At 48.9% G+C, this 16,571-nt stretch overlaps 1 protein-coding gene across 16 annotated transcripts in view; it reads left to right on the forward strand.

Annotated features, from left to right (window-relative positions):
• ZNF618 (zinc finger protein 618) overlaps nt 1-16,571 on the forward strand; it is a 148,649-nt gene that overhangs the window by 82,418 nt on the left and 49,660 nt on the right. For 12 of the 16 annotated variants that reach the window (XM_050980773.1, XM_050980783.1, XM_050980784.1 and 9 more), the window contains 3 exons: nt 74-169; nt 3,176-3,253; nt 9,972-10,010. In XM_050980773.1, the coding sequence (XP_050836730.1) occupies nt 74-169; nt 3,176-3,253; nt 9,972-10,010 (213 nt within the window). The remainder of the gene's footprint in view (nt 1-73; nt 170-3,175; nt 3,254-9,971; nt 10,011-16,571) is intronic. The other 4 variants (XM_050980778.1, XM_050980786.1, XM_050980782.1 and 1 more) reach the window with 1 other exon arrangement.

Raw genomic sequence — 16,571 nt, forward strand, 5'->3', positions numbered from 1 at the left:
TTCAGCCATCATTATTCCTTGGAAATGCATCCACTTTAAGGGCTTTTTTCTGATTTCTTTTTGCACAATTTAGATGGAAAAGCAGTGGAACGTGACTCTTCCGTTGGATATACACGAAATCGATATTCAGGGACCTGGATTTTTGACCATGCATTGAGATACACGTCCGGTATGTGATGGAAGGGTGTGAAAGTCTAACCAGGGCTCAGGGAGCAAAGGAAGCTCTGGAAGCAATGGGTGCATTGCCCAGATTCCAGCTGCAAGGCTCAGGAAAAGCCCAGCCCAAATGAGTGCATCAACTAACCCCAAACCTTCCCCTCCTCCCCTCCTGCTGCCACCAGCTGGGACCTGCATGACATACCCTGAGTGACAAGGACCTTGCTGCTGGTGTCCAAGGCCACGTGGGTGTGTTCTCTGCAAGGCCTTAACACACAGTGATGTCCTTCTTCCTCCTCTTCACCTTTCCTCCCCTCTAACAACACATTTTTTGTGGCTAGTCACCCCTCCTTTCTCTAACGTGAGGGCCTGTGGAGAGCCAAACACACAGCTGTGGCTGCTGAGCTGTGTCTCTGCCTCAGGTCTGTAACACACCTCCCTCACACTCTCCCCAGCTCCCTGTGCTCTTGGGCCACTGCTCTACCACCTATGGGCAGAGGGTGAATGCAGGTGTCCCCTTTAAAGTTGACTCCGACCTTCCCTCAGTTCCATTTGAGACCTGGCAGCTCCAGGGCACCTGCACAAAGGCCCTGGCCTGGGACACGTGGTCCCTCAGCTCCTCAGGTCCTGCCTCAGCTCCTGCCTCTGGTGTCCAGCACAGCCCCTGCACGAGGGCTGCAGCCCCTGCTTGGGTTCACAGTGCAGAAGGAAGGCACTGCACAGTTACCTGAACAGCTGACCTTCTTGGAGAACTGCACAGTGCATTTATATGCCACAAACTGTCTCCAGAGGAAGTAGGAAATACAATAAAAATGGGGGAGAAAATTCAGTCTAGAGCCCCTCACTGTGTTTGACCTGTTTGCACCAACTCACAGAATCGCAGAATGCTTTGGGCTGGAAGGGACCTGCCATGGCAGGGACACCTCCCACTGCTCCCAGCCCCAATGTGCAGCCTGGCCTTGGGCACTGCCAGGGATCCTGGGGCAGCCCCAGCTGCTCTGGGCACCCTGTGCCAGGGCCTGCCCACCCTCCCAGGGAACAATTCCTAATTCCCACTATCCCATCCAGCCCTGCCCTCTGGCAGTGGGAGCCATTCCATGTGTCCTGTCCCTCCATCCCTTGTCCCCAGTCCCTCTCCAGCTCTCTTGGAGCCCCTTCAGGCCCTGGCAGGGGCTCTGAGGGCTCCAGCCCTGTGATTAGCTCAGTGGCCTCCTCTGGAGCCATTCCAACTCTTCCCCGTGCTCCGTGTGCAGCCAGCACTGTTGGGATGTGGGTGTCATCAGTCACATCCTGCTGTTGGTTCAGCTGAACCTCAGCTGTGCTCAGGACTCCTGTTTGAAGGGCCCAGGGCATGGTGAGCTCTCATCTGCTGCTTTGGGGCTCCAGTTCCAAGAGTTTTCAGAAAAGAATTGTGGAGGTTGGTGGTAAAAATAATCAGTCCTTGAGCATGGGAATGCGGGCTGGCAAACGCTGCTGACCTGGTGATAGCCCAGGTTTCACTAGGCAGCCTGTATGGAGTGATCACAGGTGGTGACTGTCCCACAGCTGAGTATCTATATAAAATACAGTGAGCTATGATAATAAAAATGCTCTGGCACAGATCAGATACAGCCCAGTGCCTGTGCTGTCAGAATATGGGAGTATTTTTTCAGCTGGGTACTCTGGTGTATCGGACTGTGGTGAATGGCCTCTTTCAGCATCAGTGACAAAGGAGCCTCCCCAGCTCAGGACACAGCCCCAGGTTGTGCTATCAGTGATGGGCAGGGAGTTCAGGGCTCTGACACTCTAAGGGGGGGTGATTTCTTCCCAAGCTGTAAGAATGGGACGTGGGAAGGGAAAAAAGGACTGTGGGCATAGTGTGCTCAGACAGCACCCTGGGTTTGTTCCTGACTAGAGCTCACTTTGAGTAGCTCCAGGTGAGTATTGACATGAAATGCTCTTTGGGAATGTTTATCTGGATGTGTGTCAATGGTTTTGTTCTTCTTTGTGGCTCCTCCCTGAGTTTTGCTGTTTGTCATGGTAAGGAAAAGATTGTTTCAAGGTTGTGTGAGGAAGTGTACATGGAAATGAAATTGTGCATCCATACCAAATTAATTCAGCCCTTTTTTCTCCCACCTCCTCTTCAGTCAAGTGATGCTCTCACCCTCTCCAATGAGCACCGAGGGGATACCAGTTCCACAGCTCTGGTGGACAGTTGAGAAATGCAGTGCATTCTGCAAATAAGAGCCTGGAAAGCAAATTTATAGCCTGTGCAACAAAGTCAAGTAGGAAAAAAAAGAGATCAACTCAAGTAACAAATCAAAGGAAATTTCTGTCTGCCTGTTCAATAACAAAAGAGTCTAAATTCATGGCATAACTTCATCATTACAAATGGTTCTCCCAGCTCTTTTCCTCTGGTTTCATTTCAAATGACTGTTTGCAGATGTGTGTTTTCTGAAATTAGAGATACAAATTGAGAAGAGGGACTACTGTGGTCATGTGCTTTTCCTTAAAAAGGACAAAAGTTCTATTTGTATCTATTTGGTTTCCTCTGGATGGGTATTTACCAAATCTCTGTGGGTTTCTTGGGAAATTTGTACATTGTGCATTTCTTGAGAAATTTTGAAAACTCCAGGCCTCAAGATAACATATTGCCTTCTTTTTCAGTTGAAAAGGATTTTTTCCCAGCTACTAGAAACTTACTGAAAAGTAATTCAAGGTTATTTCTGTCCATAGGAAACATTAGTCATTATAAAATTATAAGTCAGGCTATTTTGAGAGTGGCCCTTTCACGTTAGCAAAGTTAAAAAGATACACTGAAAATGTAAGTTCAGGGTAATATGCCAAGGAATCTTAAATAAGGCTGACAGACAGAATAGTGTCTGGGACAGTGATTTCCTGCATTTATCTCCATGAACCGTCCAAAAATTACTTTGCTGTCAAGTGCACCCTTTTGCTCACAGTTTATGGACCAGTGTGCAGGGAGGCTGTTTTCCCTGATCTCTCATGGTGATGTGTGATTCTCTCTCTTGTTTTTCAGGGTCTTACGAGTGTGGAATATGTGGGAAGAAGTACAAGTATTACAACTGTTTCCAGACCCATGTGCGAGCACACAGAGGTATCTCAGTCCTGCTGCAATCTTGGGAATCCTGGGATAACGCAGATTCAGGGCAGCTCAGGCTGGAGCTCAGGGAAGGGTTCTTCCCCCAGAGGGTGCTGGCACTGCCCAGGCTCCCCAGGGAATGGGCATGGCCCCGAGGCTGCCAGAGCTCCAGGAGCCTTTGGACAGCGCTGCCAGGGATGCCCAGGCTGGGGTTGCTGAGGTGACTGGGCAGGGACAGGAGCTGGACACCTGGATGATCCTGGAGGGTCCCCTCCAGAATATTCTGATAGCTCCCCTCTGATATTCTATTTTCTGGAAGGTCTTGAAGGTTGCTCTGCTGCTTCCCTGGTCACCAGTAATTCTTCTCTGGGCTGTCCCACTGAGAGGGGCACAGTGATAAACGTTAGGGCTATCTCAGCTTTGTGGCTCTTGACTCCAGCAATATTTCTCCTCAGGTCAGGAGCAGCTCCTGTGTTCAGGGCAGTATTTACTGCCCAGGGCTGTCAAGGGCATCCCTGTGTGCAGGGGGAGCTCAGATCACAGAGTTCTGCTGGCAGGTCCCAGTGCCAGCAGTGTAGTGGCATCTCCCTAAGGTGCTGCACTCCTGCCCAGCTGGGAGTTCCATCCACCCCTGAGAAGTCAGCCTGGGAGGATATAAATCAGATATGGACATTGTGACTGCTGTATTTTTAAGTTCAAATCAAAATGCTCCTTGAGCTGCCCCTGTGCCCCTGCTGTCAGCTGAGGTCACTTCCCAAATGCACTGTGTGTGTGAAAGGTCTCGTGCTTGGTCAGGAGGGGCTTGATCTGGGTTTTCTGTAAGGCTGAAAAATCCAGTGTTGCTTAATTGCAGAAATGTGAAGGTTTGAGGTGGTTTATTCAATCAAAGTGTAGTTTGCAGGATTTGGAGCTCTGAAATACCAAATTAGCAGCAGGGACTGCAAACCAGCTCCTCCTGAGCCTTTCTCTGGGTTTGTCTCCTGTCCCTGAGGTGAGCACTGGAGTCACTGTGCCAGGCTGGCAGGAGCATCTGCTTTAGCTCCTCAGGTGTAACCAGTGGTTAAAAAGCCAGGAATAATGAAGGCTAATATTAAGTATTAAATGCTCTAACTCTCAAAAGTCAGCACATGCACAGCTGAGAAGTGTTCATCCTTAACTGCTCAGAGTTTGTCAGTCTCATAACACATCCTTAATTGCATCGTTGCATATTCCTAATGTGCTGCTTAATATCACAGAGCTGATTCTGTACTTCTGGATACACAGAATTGTTTTTCTATGCTGGTATTTCTCTTCTAAATACCAACAAAATTCCTTAAAGTCCTTTAAATGTAGCTTCAAGTACCTTCACTCTGTGGCTTAAGGAAAAAAATCCTAAAATAACAGGGATATGCTTCACCATTACACCACAGCATTGCAACAATTTTGCAATAATAATTGTAGTATTTAAATGTGGGGCAAGGATTGCTTTTATTTTACTTTTCTTCCCCAAGCACCATGGGATCTTTAATTCAGCTGGAATTTTAGGAGCTCTGTTAGTATGATGTCACCTCCTCATGTGTGATCTAATTAATTTGTATTCATTTGTATTTAGATAATAAAATTAAGCAATATATTAAATTCTATGGGTGCATGAACATAGACCTGTACATTTGATATCCATAGTTTTGACATAAACTCAATGGAGACATGACTTTACCTTTTGCTTCCAAGGTCTGTGTCATGCGTAGTTGCAGAAGATGAAAATTTTCAGAATTCTGAATGTGGAAATTTATCACTAATTCTCACATCAGTGATGGAGAAGCAGAATTTATATCTGTGATACTTAGAAAGTCTTGGTTTATGTTACTGTAAGTGGATTCATGTAGTAGTTACATTTAAAGTGCATTCAAATTGCTCTAAGACAATAAAAATACAAATGAGTTATTTATTCATCTACATTCTTCAGCAAGAAATGAAACTGCAAGCATGATGCAGCTCTGGAAGTGGGATTTTCCCAGGGAGCTGAGGCACTGGGCAGAGTGTGCCTGGCTGCAGAGGAATAACCTGCAGTGAAAGGTTAAGGATGGGTAGGAAAAAAGAAGGAAGGATTTTTTGTTGGAAAGCCCTGTGTGGTATTATCCAGTGTGAGTTGTGCATGGACTGGACCAGGAATGGTGCTGGGACGCAGAAGACTGCAGAAGTGAAGAGGATTTTTGTGGAAGATGCTTTTATTGCCCAAGGCTTTACAGAGGAGAAGGGGCTGGTGCTGCCCCAGGGGACAAGTGGGATAACGTGGTGGGATGGCTGCACTGAGGGTGTGACCTTGCACGTTCCTGTTCTCCAGTGATCTCCAGTCCGTGTCTCAGATCCAGTGCCAGGGCACTGGCAGCCAGCTCTCCCAGGGCTGCTTTCCTCGAAGCACTGCAATGTGAGCTCCCTTGGCCCAGTCCGTGCAGTCCTCAGCTGCCAGAAACTCCAATCCTGAATCTTTCAGTTGTTTCTTTCTGGCTGGGCAAGGGAGGAACCGGACTGCAATGGCAGAACCTGGATGCCCTCTTGGCAGGATGGTGCCAGCCATGGTTTTCCCAAGGTCTGGCCACCCCTCAGTCACGTAACATCTGCCTTTCCCAAAGCTGGACTGATCCTAGGAGACTCCCCAGCTCAGCATCAGAGGAGCTAGAACAAACTGAGACCCCTTTCTACTCTTTGGGTTTTTTGGCCATTCCAGCAACAATAGCTGCTGTTTGTGATTTGCTGAAGGATACACCCCATCCAGGTCTCTGCTCTCTGCTTGTCTGTTTGGTTCCTGTGTCACTAACAGGCCCTGGGATAGTGCTGCAGGTGACAGTGCCGGAGACAGAAAAGGCTCAGGCCAGGAGAGAGCAGAGAAACTGGTGTTGATCTGCTTTGGACCTTTGTGGCAGAACAAAACATTTGTGTCATCAGCCTGTCTGTCACCACTCAGTGACACAAAATGCAAGGTGTGGGGGGCTCTAGTTGTCCTTGCTCTGGCCTGGGTTATTTCTGATCTGGTTTATGTGTCCAGGGCCCACCTGAGCCTTACAGCAGGGGGAAGGTCTGTCACCCTCTCTGCTCGTGCAGTCAATCCATCCTTATCCACTGCTTGTTTTGCCCTGTGCAGAACTTCCTGTGTTCTCATTCTTTGAGCTGTTCAGCTCCATATGAAGAGTTTCGCCCTGGCAACATCACATTTTTCTTTGCAATGAGCATTTTTTTGAGAAATTTTCTGGATTTTTTTTTTTATAGCTGCACCTGCCTCCACTCCAGCTCTCCGTGGCAGACAAGCTGCATTGGAGGTGACCCGTGTTCTTGAGGCTGATTTCTTTTCTTGTCTGCCTTCAGAAGCAGGGGAGTTTATATTATAAAACAGGCCATTTTCTTTGTTTATTGAGCCTTCCCTGTGGTGCTGAGCATTGGCTGGAGAATTTCAGGCAGCGACTGCTCTGGCAGCTTGCAGAAGGGCTGAGGCAGCTCTGGTTCTGGACATGCTGCCTCGCAGGAACAAGTTCCCATTCTGCTTTCCCCCGAAAGCCGAGATCCAGGCACGGAAATCCCTGTGTAAGTGTTCTGCAAAGAACCAGAAATGTAGGTAAGAAATTTCCCTGCTATGTTTTATCGAGGAACAAAGGAAAAGGTTGTGTTCCTTCCCCTTTGCCTTCCCAAAACTCACAAATAAAATAAAGAAGAAACCAACAAAAAAGTTATGTTGTGGAGCTGAAAGACTCCTTTGTGAGTTGCTCTGCAGCCCTGCAGGATCCCGGCTCCTTCTCCTGCTGGAGTTCAGCTGGAGTGGAGGGGCTGCGCATTCCTGGTGCCAATGGAAGGCTCTGTCCCCAGCGTTACTGCTTCGCCTACACGCAACCCAGGGCTTAAAAATGTTTTGCTTATGGTGCTTTTATTTTAGCTGTGTGGGGTTTTTCAGGTCGTTAAAAGGTTTGGATTGCCTTCAGGAGTTAGTCAGCTAGAAAGTTCTGCTTTGTACTGTTGGGTCGTGTTTAAGCAACATGAGCAGCAAAGCATCTGCATGTTTTGAGTCAGGAAAATTATTTCACTTTTAGATAACTCAAAAAAAAAAAAAAGGCTGAAATTGCTTTATTAGACTTTCAAACAGCAAATTTATAAACCTCTGGGCTGAGGCCAAGTAAGGGAGATTTGTACCCAAAGGAGAATTCTTCCAAAAGCAAAGCAAGAAAATAGCAAGGCTCGAGTTTAACCCTCGCAGGATATATCGCCTCTAGCCCAAGAATTGGTGGAAGTTCTCTGTTTCCAGATAAGCTTTTCTGGACTGACTGATGATTTTGCTCAAGTTGTTTTTCATTATTATTTATTTACATTATAAGTTGTTGCATTGCCTCCCTCCAAGCCCCTCAGCTCTTCATGTCCTCCCCACAGGGCTGTGCTAGCCAAGGGCTGAGCTGTCCTCACCAGAACAAATCCTGGATGCTCTGAGCAGGGCTGGATTCTTCAGGCCAAGTTTTGAGTTTCACCAGTTAAAAACTTCTCAAAGCTTTTCAAGTTTCAGATTAATGTTTTCCAAGAATGGGTTCTGCTCAATTAAAAAAATATGAAAAGGAAGATGACTCATTGAAATGGTGAATATGGAAAAATGCTCTTTTCCAAAGTGCACATTTTTTGGAGTCTGAGTTAAAGTGGTTTTTTCACTGAAAGGATTTTGAGGTGAGGAGTAGAAAACTAGTAGAGGAATAACCATCCCTGAGGAGAGATAGTGTTCCTGAGCCGTAGAAAGTTGGGATTAATTTGTTTATTTGTTACTGAAAATACCAGATTATTTTGGGGAGGTCCTTTGCCCTCTGCCCTGCATCCCAAGACCCATTTTCCCATGCACATTTCCCAATCTGCAGCAGATACTCAGATGCAGAAAGCTTCTTAGGACAGAGGAGTTAACTGGCCCATTTTCCAGCTTCCCTACCCACCTCCCTATTCTTACTGACTTTTGCAACTTTCTCAGAAATTTGTCTTTTGTTTCACAACTAGAATTACTTGGTCTGACCTCAAAGGTGATATAGAGTGGGCTGTAAGGGGATTTTTAGCTGATCATTTTTTAATTCATGAATATTTTAGTCTATCTATGACTAAGAGTTACAACATTTCTTGACACAGTTCAGAAATGGCTGTTCCTCAAATTTTGTATGTTGCCGGATTCTTGTTAAATTTGACTAAAGTACTTTTTAAAGCTATTTAAATAGTGCATATTTTTTATGATTTGTTCATGCTGTTGCTTGTGAACACCAGGACAGTATTTTGCATAAATCTATTGTGCCGTATCTGCTTTTCCTTGAATGATGGTGGGAATTCAAAAAAGTAGCAGCTGCGGTAAAATCCTGGGCTCTGCTGTCGATGTTCTACAGCATCACTGAGGGTTTCCGATCTGGCCCCTGAGTTTATGAAGTTGTGCCAAATGAATACCATTGCCTAGAAGAATGATCTAATCAGGCATGTTAATCAAGTAGAAATGTTCAAATTCACAAACCCAGAATAATTGTTTTTATTATTTTTAAGAAATAAGGAAATTAAACGCAAACAGTGCTCATTACTTAAGGCTGAAAATTTTAAGTTCAAAAATGCTGTGCCATTCTGCAGCTGTGGTTCCCAGCGCAGTGCAAGCATCATTCCAACAATCATGGAATGTTTTGCAACGCAGTTATGTTATTAGATAATGTGACATATAGGATATGTAATTTAGGATGAATATGAAACACTTCAAACTGGCTTGGAAATCCTAATTGTTTATGATACTTGACTTGTAACTTTGAGGTTTGTTTTCCAGCTTGCAGCTTTGCCTGTTGCATTCATTTAGGCTTGAACATGATCTCTGCTGTGTGCTTCTTGCAGTCCCACACACGACAGTGGAGGGAGCTTTCTCTCCCTTCTTTTCCCATCTGCCTTCAGTAATACCAGGACAGAATCACCCTGGGGGAATTCTTGTGGCCCATCTCTAGTGGAGGCTTTGCCATCACTGCCTGTGGAGGGCAGGCACCCTGGTGGAGCAGGCTGTGCCAAGTCTCACAGGAGCTGAGCCGGGTGCACTGTTCACTGCTCGCTTTCCTGGGTTCACAGCACTTGCTTAAAAAATTGTGTCCAGAGGAGGCCATGGTGCTGCTCCAGGGTTGGAGCCCTTTGCTCTGGAGCCAGGCTGGGAGAGCTGGGGGTGCTCACCTGGAGAGGAGAAGGCTCCAGGGAGAGCTCAGAGCCCCTGCCAGGGCCTGAAGGGGCTCCAGGAGAGCTGGAGAGGGACTGGGGACAAGGGATGGAGGGACAGGACACAGGGAATGGCTCCCACTGCCAGAGGGCAGGGCTGGATGGGAGATTGAGAATTAGGAATTGTTCCCTGGCAGGGTGGGCAGGCCCTGGCACAGGGTGCCCAGAGCAGCTGGGGCTGCCCCTGGATCCCTGGCCAGGCTGGACATTGGGGCTGGGAGCCTGGGACAGTGGGAGGTATCCCTGCCCATGGCAGGGGTGGAACGAGATGGGCTTTAATGGCCCTTACAGCCCGACCCAAGGGGTTATATATGACCGTGGGCAGCTACGCTTTAACCACCAGCTCTTGTTTGCCATGTCGCCCCTCGCACTCCCGCTGAGGCCCTCAGGGCCCGCTCCGTCCCGTGAGGGGCCGGGCAGAGCGGCGGGGAGGAGAGCGAGAGAGCGAGCGGGGCAGCGGTGGGGGCCGGTCATCGCGGCCGGCGGATCTAAGCGCTGCTTTTTCTCTTTGCAGACACCGAAGCTGCCTCAGGGGAAGGAGCCTCACAAGGCAGTAAGTACAGCGGGGCGCGAGGAGCCGGGTGGGCCGGGCTGGGCCGAGCGGGGGTCCCGCTCCGCGAAGGCCCCGTAGGGCCGGGGCTGCGGCGGGGCCGTACTGCGGGCGGCCGGCAGGGGGCGGCCCCGCCGCGGAGATGGCGACTGCGGGAGGTGGCGGGGCAGAACGGGCGGGCACGGCGGGGCCGCGGGCACGGCTCGGGGTCTCTCACGGCACGGCGGGACCGTTCCTCACGGCCTGGGGGTCTCACGGCCCAGCAGCTCAGACGGTTGTCCCGCCCGCGAGGGGGGCGCGGTGCCTCGGGGGCTGCCCGGTGAGCGCTGTGAGGGCACCGTGAGCGGAGCTCCCCCTGCCTCCTTTGCCGGGGAGGGGCAGGGCATTGCCAGCCTCTAGCGGCGCCCAGCCCCGTATGATTTTTAAACGCTAAATCTGCAGTGTGGGGTGTGTGCCCCAGCCCCGGGGAGGGGAGCCAGAGCCGGCCCAGGGCTGAGAGAGGACAGAGATGGCACCAGAGGTAGCTGGGGACACGCTCACGGCCGCTGTTAGGGGTGGTGGGGAGGTGGAGCCGGGCACTTCCCGGTGACAGGAGAACTGAGAGATAGTGGGCATGAAGTGGAGAGAAGAGAGGTTGAGGCTGTTTAGGAGACCAGCGTGGGTAAAATCCCAAGTAACCAGGACTGAGCATGAAGCAGACTCAGCTTTGAGCAGGAGGTCAGACCAGAGATCTCCCGAGGCCTCTGGCCACCTGGGTTTTGCTATGTCTTAGGTGAGAGACATGATTCCCACTGGAAAGGTAAGTTCCCAACATTGGTGGTTGCAGACAGCAGCTTGGAAGCACCAAACTTACCCTGGGTGGGTATAGAAATGTTAGATAAATAGTAAAGAAAAATAAAAAGTACAACCAGACTACCTTTTCTGAACTCTTTCTTCACTGTGTTCTGTGATAGGTAACAATTGGCATTAGCATAGGGGGGTCTTGGCTTTCTATCTGAAAAAGGAAGCAGGACTGACTTCACTGCAGGTGGGGAAAGGAGATCCTCAGCCCTGAGCTGAAACATCTCAGTAGCAAGCAGCCATCCCACATCAGTGTGTAGACACAGTGTTCTTCTCACAGGGGACGCTGGGCTCTGCAGCTGAGCCTTTCCCTTGGCAGAGTCCAGCTCTGTGCAGGGCATGGAAACTCCTTCCCAAGCTCCTATCCCCTCCTTTAGTGTCTCTCTTTCAGTCATTGCTCAGCTGCCTATTGGTGTTTTACTCACTTTGAGGCTTTCCAGGCTCATCTCCTGGCTCCCTTGCTCTGAATTTTGCTGGCAGGCATGGCTATGTTCTGGGCTAGGTTGTGTGCATCCTGGGCTTGCTGTTTGAGTGTTGGGTACTTTTGACAGAGCTTGGGAACCACCTTGTGCATAGAGATTTGGTTTTTTTTCCATAAGTCAGCTTCTCCCCTTCCCACCTGTTGTGGGAACTTTTTTGGCTGGAAAAGATAGGGCAGAGTGAGGCGTGAAGAGAGAAAAAGACATGGGGGATCACACCTTTTTTGTGTGGGCAGATTCGATGTTGTTAGAGCTATAGAAGGATTCCTGTGGATGTAACTGCCTCTTCTGTGGTGTCTGGGTCATGGAGAGAGGGGGAGAAGAGAACATCATGGGCAGAAGACTGGGAGAGAAAAGTGAGAAGCAGCTGCTCCCTACACCTGGCTCCCAAGGAGATGCTTTGGTGGCACTGGAGATGGAGCAGTAGGAGGGGCAGGAAATGCTTCCGTCTTCATGCAGGGTCCAGCCCCATCCCCTATGCAGGAGTTACTTTTTACGTGCCACACTCATATAGTCTCATCTAGCTGAAAGAGATGTAGGCAAAACCAAGCCAGCAGAATTGGGAGATGGTGAAAAGTGGGGTAGGGAAAGGGGAAGAAGAATCGTCCATGGCCATGCCCTGCTGAAGGGACAGCCTGGACAAGTCACCTGTCCTGCAGAGTGGATGTGAGACTGCTGGGCCACTGCTGCTGTGCCTAAGTGCACATGGTTGTAATTTCCTTACAGAGCCATCTTCTTCTTCCTTCCTCATGCTGCAGCAGAACAACTCAGCTCTCTTCTTTGCTGCCTGTGCCTTCCCCTCTGGGACTGGATTAAATCCCTGGCCTACCCTCGTTGCTTCTGCATGTCTCTTCTCATTTTTCCACTCAGTGGCTCTCTTGTTTCCTTGTCAATCTGTTTGCTCCTAATTATATTTTAGGAATTTTTAATTAATTTTTTTTTTAAATTTTTTATTTATCTGTCCTTTCCTGCTATTTTTGCTTCACCTGCTGCTGCACTGCTGTTTTTCTGTGACCCAGTCTGGCTGTTTACACCCTCTCTCTTACAGATGCCTGCACTGTTCCAATCTTCCTCTGCTATTTCTATCTCATTGGGAACCTCTTTATTCATGGTCTCTGCAGGCACGGTTTGCTGCCCTCTCCCAAAGTTTCTCAGTATTTAAGGGGTACAGGAAGATGTTGTTTTCTCTCCTGTGCTTCTCTGTGAGGCATGGATTACATCCATCCTGAACCTGTGAGTGAGGAGTCCTTTGACCAGCAGTGGGGCCCTGGATTAGTTCACATAATAATAACTACATTATACAACATTGCAACACATTACACACATTTGTGATGTGTGTTCACATCACAAACTGCAGGGTTGGAAAAGCTCATCAGATTTTCTCCATGGCCACTTGCTGGAGCCAGCTGTTACTCACAGCCACCAGTGGTCTCCTAAGAAGTGTTGGTGAAGGCAGCCTTGTGTGTCAGGTGACATCTCAGCTGCTGCCTTGCAGAGCACCTGGGCTGTGGTTCAGTTCCTGTGCCTGTGCTCCCTGGGCTGCCCTGGAGCAGCCAGCTCTGTGGTAGGAAGCAAAGTCTGGGTGTGGCAGCGAGCCTGGGCTGCAGGAAGATGAGGGACTGACTGGGGGGGGTGAGGCTGTGCTGGAATGTGCTCTTGCCTTCAGCTTTGAGGGGCTGTGATCAGAGGGGCTGGTGGGGAAGAGGCATCCTGGCCTTTTTTCTTCCTGGGAGGAAGGGAGCTGTGGGGCCAGCTGGGACTCAGCTGAGAGCTGTTGTTTGTTCGCTGCCTGCCTAAAGAGGAGTCAGTGGTGTTTAGGCTTTCTAGCTGGGAAAGCACTATGAAGACTCACTTGAGGAAAAACTGTTTCATTTAGTTGGTTATTTTCAGTCTTTGGGGTTTATAGTCATTAGATGGTGTCTCTGGGACTCCCTTTATTTTTTGAACACATTCTTGAAGAGCCACAGCTCTGTGGTGGTGAGGAGGGGATGTGCTCACAGGGACACGGCTGCATGGCTTTGGGAGCTCCTTTTTGAGCCTTGGCTCATGGTCCAAGACCACAATTCCCACAGGAGAGAGAAGAAAACAATGCAACCCACAGTGCTAATGTGTTAAAGAGACTTGTCTGACTGCTACCAACTTCAACTGGCAGGGACAAGGAAGAGAAGAGGGTGATTTTGAAAGAACTGTCTATTTAATATCTTTTTCCTAGACAGGTGTGGCTAGTTTGACACCTGGTCACTGGCTGTTCCCACAGAAGAGTCTGGAGGTCTTTTCTGAGATGCTCATATGCCTGTGTGGTTTGTTCTGGACTCTGGGAAGTCCTCAGGGAAGGTGTTTGGGCTGGGTCTGTGCTCTCATTCTCCATGGGAATTCCAATCATATTTGGGGCAGTTACAAACTGGAACAAACAAACAGTTTCCCTCCTGCTGCTCACATTCCATAGGACATTCTTGGCACCCAGACACGTCCTGAATAAACCCAGGGGCAAGAGGGGGACCTGGGCCCTGTGGGGGCAGGGACACGGCTGAGGCAACAGCTCCTCTCACCAGATCAGGTGTTTGCACCATGCCAGGCTGTGGGGTGGGGTGCGTTCAGTGGGCGGTGTCCAGTGGGTTGTGTTCAGTGACGTGTCCCAGGCTGGGGACACAGCTACAGAATCACAGAATCACAGAGGGCAGGGTTGGATGGGATATTGGGAATTAGGAATTGTTCCCTGTGAGGGTAGGCAGGCACTGGCACAGGGCCAGGCTGTGGCTGCCCCTGAATCCCTGGAAGTGCCTAAGGCCAGGTTAAACAGGGCTTGGAGCAGCCTGGGATAGTGGAAGGTGTCCCTGCCATGGCAGAGGGTGGAACAAGGTGATCTTTAGAGGCCCCTTCCAACCCAAAGCAGTCTGGGGTTCTGATTTTGTGCCTGGAACATTCAGCCTGTTGGAGTGTGGTACCATCCTTTTCTGTGTTGGAAAGAGGAGCTTATGTACAGGAGCATCTTCAGAGTAATCATAACTGCCTTGCAGAGCTTGAAGAGGAGCTGAGTTTTAGGGTTGCCCATGAAGTTCACCTGAGAGTGTGTAGGCACTGGAGCTTTGCTCTGCCTGCTCACTGCTGCTCTTTCTTACAGTGCTCTGCCTCTTCAGACCAGCCCAGGGCAGAACTCATGTTGCTCTGGCAAATGTTAATATGACACTTGCCTCATTTCACCTCAGCAATGGCCTTTCAATACCAAAATACCAAATGTTAACAGATACAGCAGGTAGTGCTCCCAGTCCATAGTAGTTCTAAGCCCTTTGTCTGGCTGAGTCTGGTATTGCTTCCCAGAGGAGTCTGGAATTCTGTAGGCAGGCAGGAAGCAGCAGGACAGCGAGAAAGTGACTTGCCAGAGGCAACAAATGGGTGAGTGTCAATGGAATAAAGTGCAGGTCCTGGGCTTGCAGCCCAGTTAGTGCTGGGCACAACGCTTGGATTGCAGTCTGTGCCCTGAGAAAGAAACGAGAAAATGCCCAGGGAAGTGGGCAGGGAAGGATTTCTAAAAGAAGGTATCTCAAAGTACAGCTGATATAATAACTTCAGGTATGTCTGGTTAGTGGTCTGCAACTTCATGAGTGACCTTTCAGGGGAGAATTCCTAAATCTGGGGGAGCAGTGCTGATTGATACTCTAGGGAAGAGTCCTGCCATTCCTGGGTTCTTTAAATAGAGCGCTGTTAAAAGTGGGAAGAATCAGGATGTGGTGCTTTTGGGAGCCTTGATCTCCAGCATGTCAGTCGGGCTGGCTGAATCAGGACAGCTTGCTGACAGTGGGGGTTGAGTGTGATTTTTCCCTGGTGACACCTTTTTTGAGGACCATCACAAGCAAGCTGCAGTTTAAAGCAGGCTGTTCTCCCAGGCTGCACTGTGACACCATCCAGGGGATGGGTGGGAAAACAGCATGGAAAGAGAGCTCCCCTGCAAGCCAGTTCTACTGCTCTGCTTGCTTCTGTGCCTGGGCTGTTGCAGTTGTTCCTATGGCAATTCAGAGACATTTGCTGGAGGCTGGAAGACCGCTCATGGTTGTTTGCTGGTAGATCCCGGCCCTTCTGTCTCCATTTCCTGCTCCTGTGTACCTGCAGTTCTGTTCAAGAGGCACAGCTGGATTTTGTGCTGTTCCTCAAAAGCAGATAGATCCCAGTGGTGAGCCTGGCAGCAAGTTAATCCTGCACAGCTCTCCAGGGACCTCCCTATTTTGGGAGATGCTTCAGAGCCCAGCCTGCAGATCCTGTCTGTAAGCCCAGAGCATCCCTGACAGCCTCCTTCCCTTGTGCCTGAAATCCTGGCATAAACAGGAGCAGCTGTCAGAGAACATTAATGCTCACTGTGACCAGCCCCACAGACTGGAAACTCCTGGGCCACATCCCACAAAATCCCAACTGATCCCAAATAACAGAACCTGATTTTTCTTTGTGTCTCTTGGCTTTTCTGTTGTGTTGAGCCCCTTTTCCTTGCTTGGAAGTAATATTTGAAAATCACAAATACTGTCTCACAGGTGAGGGTATATCTAGGTGTTTCAGACCACCCTCAGGCTGCAAAAGAAGCAAAATGTGGTCATTGGAATTTGTCACACAATGGCACCACACAGCCTGAAGAGCAGCTCAGGAGCAAATCCTGAGGAAGGCAGGGATGCCCAGCACCTACTGCGGTGTCACAGGGTTAAAAAGGACTGCTTTTAAGGATAAATAGGATGGCAAGAGGTGCCAAAATGATCTTCAGAAGAAGTACATTTGAAAATTTAATAAAATATATATATTTAATATAAAGACATCCTGAATTTACTTTCTTCTTCCCCATTTGTAGCCGTTCATACTTACTTATTGTGTGTACCTGGGTGCTGGCCTTGGACAAGACAGTTGGTGGGAGAGGGTCACTAATATTCACTGGGTCTAAGGATGTTGTAGGCAGCAAACAGAATATTTTCCTTTCCAGTTTCTCAGCCACATGCCCTCAAACTCACCACCTGGGCACAGATGTACATCCATGTGTTTCCACTGCAGTTACAGTGAGGAAAAAAAGGAAGTGGCATTATTTATTTTTTTTCCAAGATGGAATATGCAGTAAATATTTCAGAACCCCATAAATAAAAAGGATTGATCTGATCTTTTAAAAACATATTCCCCTTTGGGCTCTGACTAAGTGTGAGAAAGTTCAGCCTGAGAAGGAATTTATTTGGAAAAGCAGTGAAAGGTTAGAAGCAGGGATGTGGGCTGGAATATG

This window comes from Serinus canaria, chromosome 17, assembly GCF_022539315.1.
Source record: "Serinus canaria isolate serCan28SL12 chromosome 17, serCan2020, whole genome shotgun sequence".
Taxonomy (NCBI): domain Eukaryota; kingdom Metazoa; phylum Chordata; class Aves; order Passeriformes; family Fringillidae; genus Serinus; species Serinus canaria.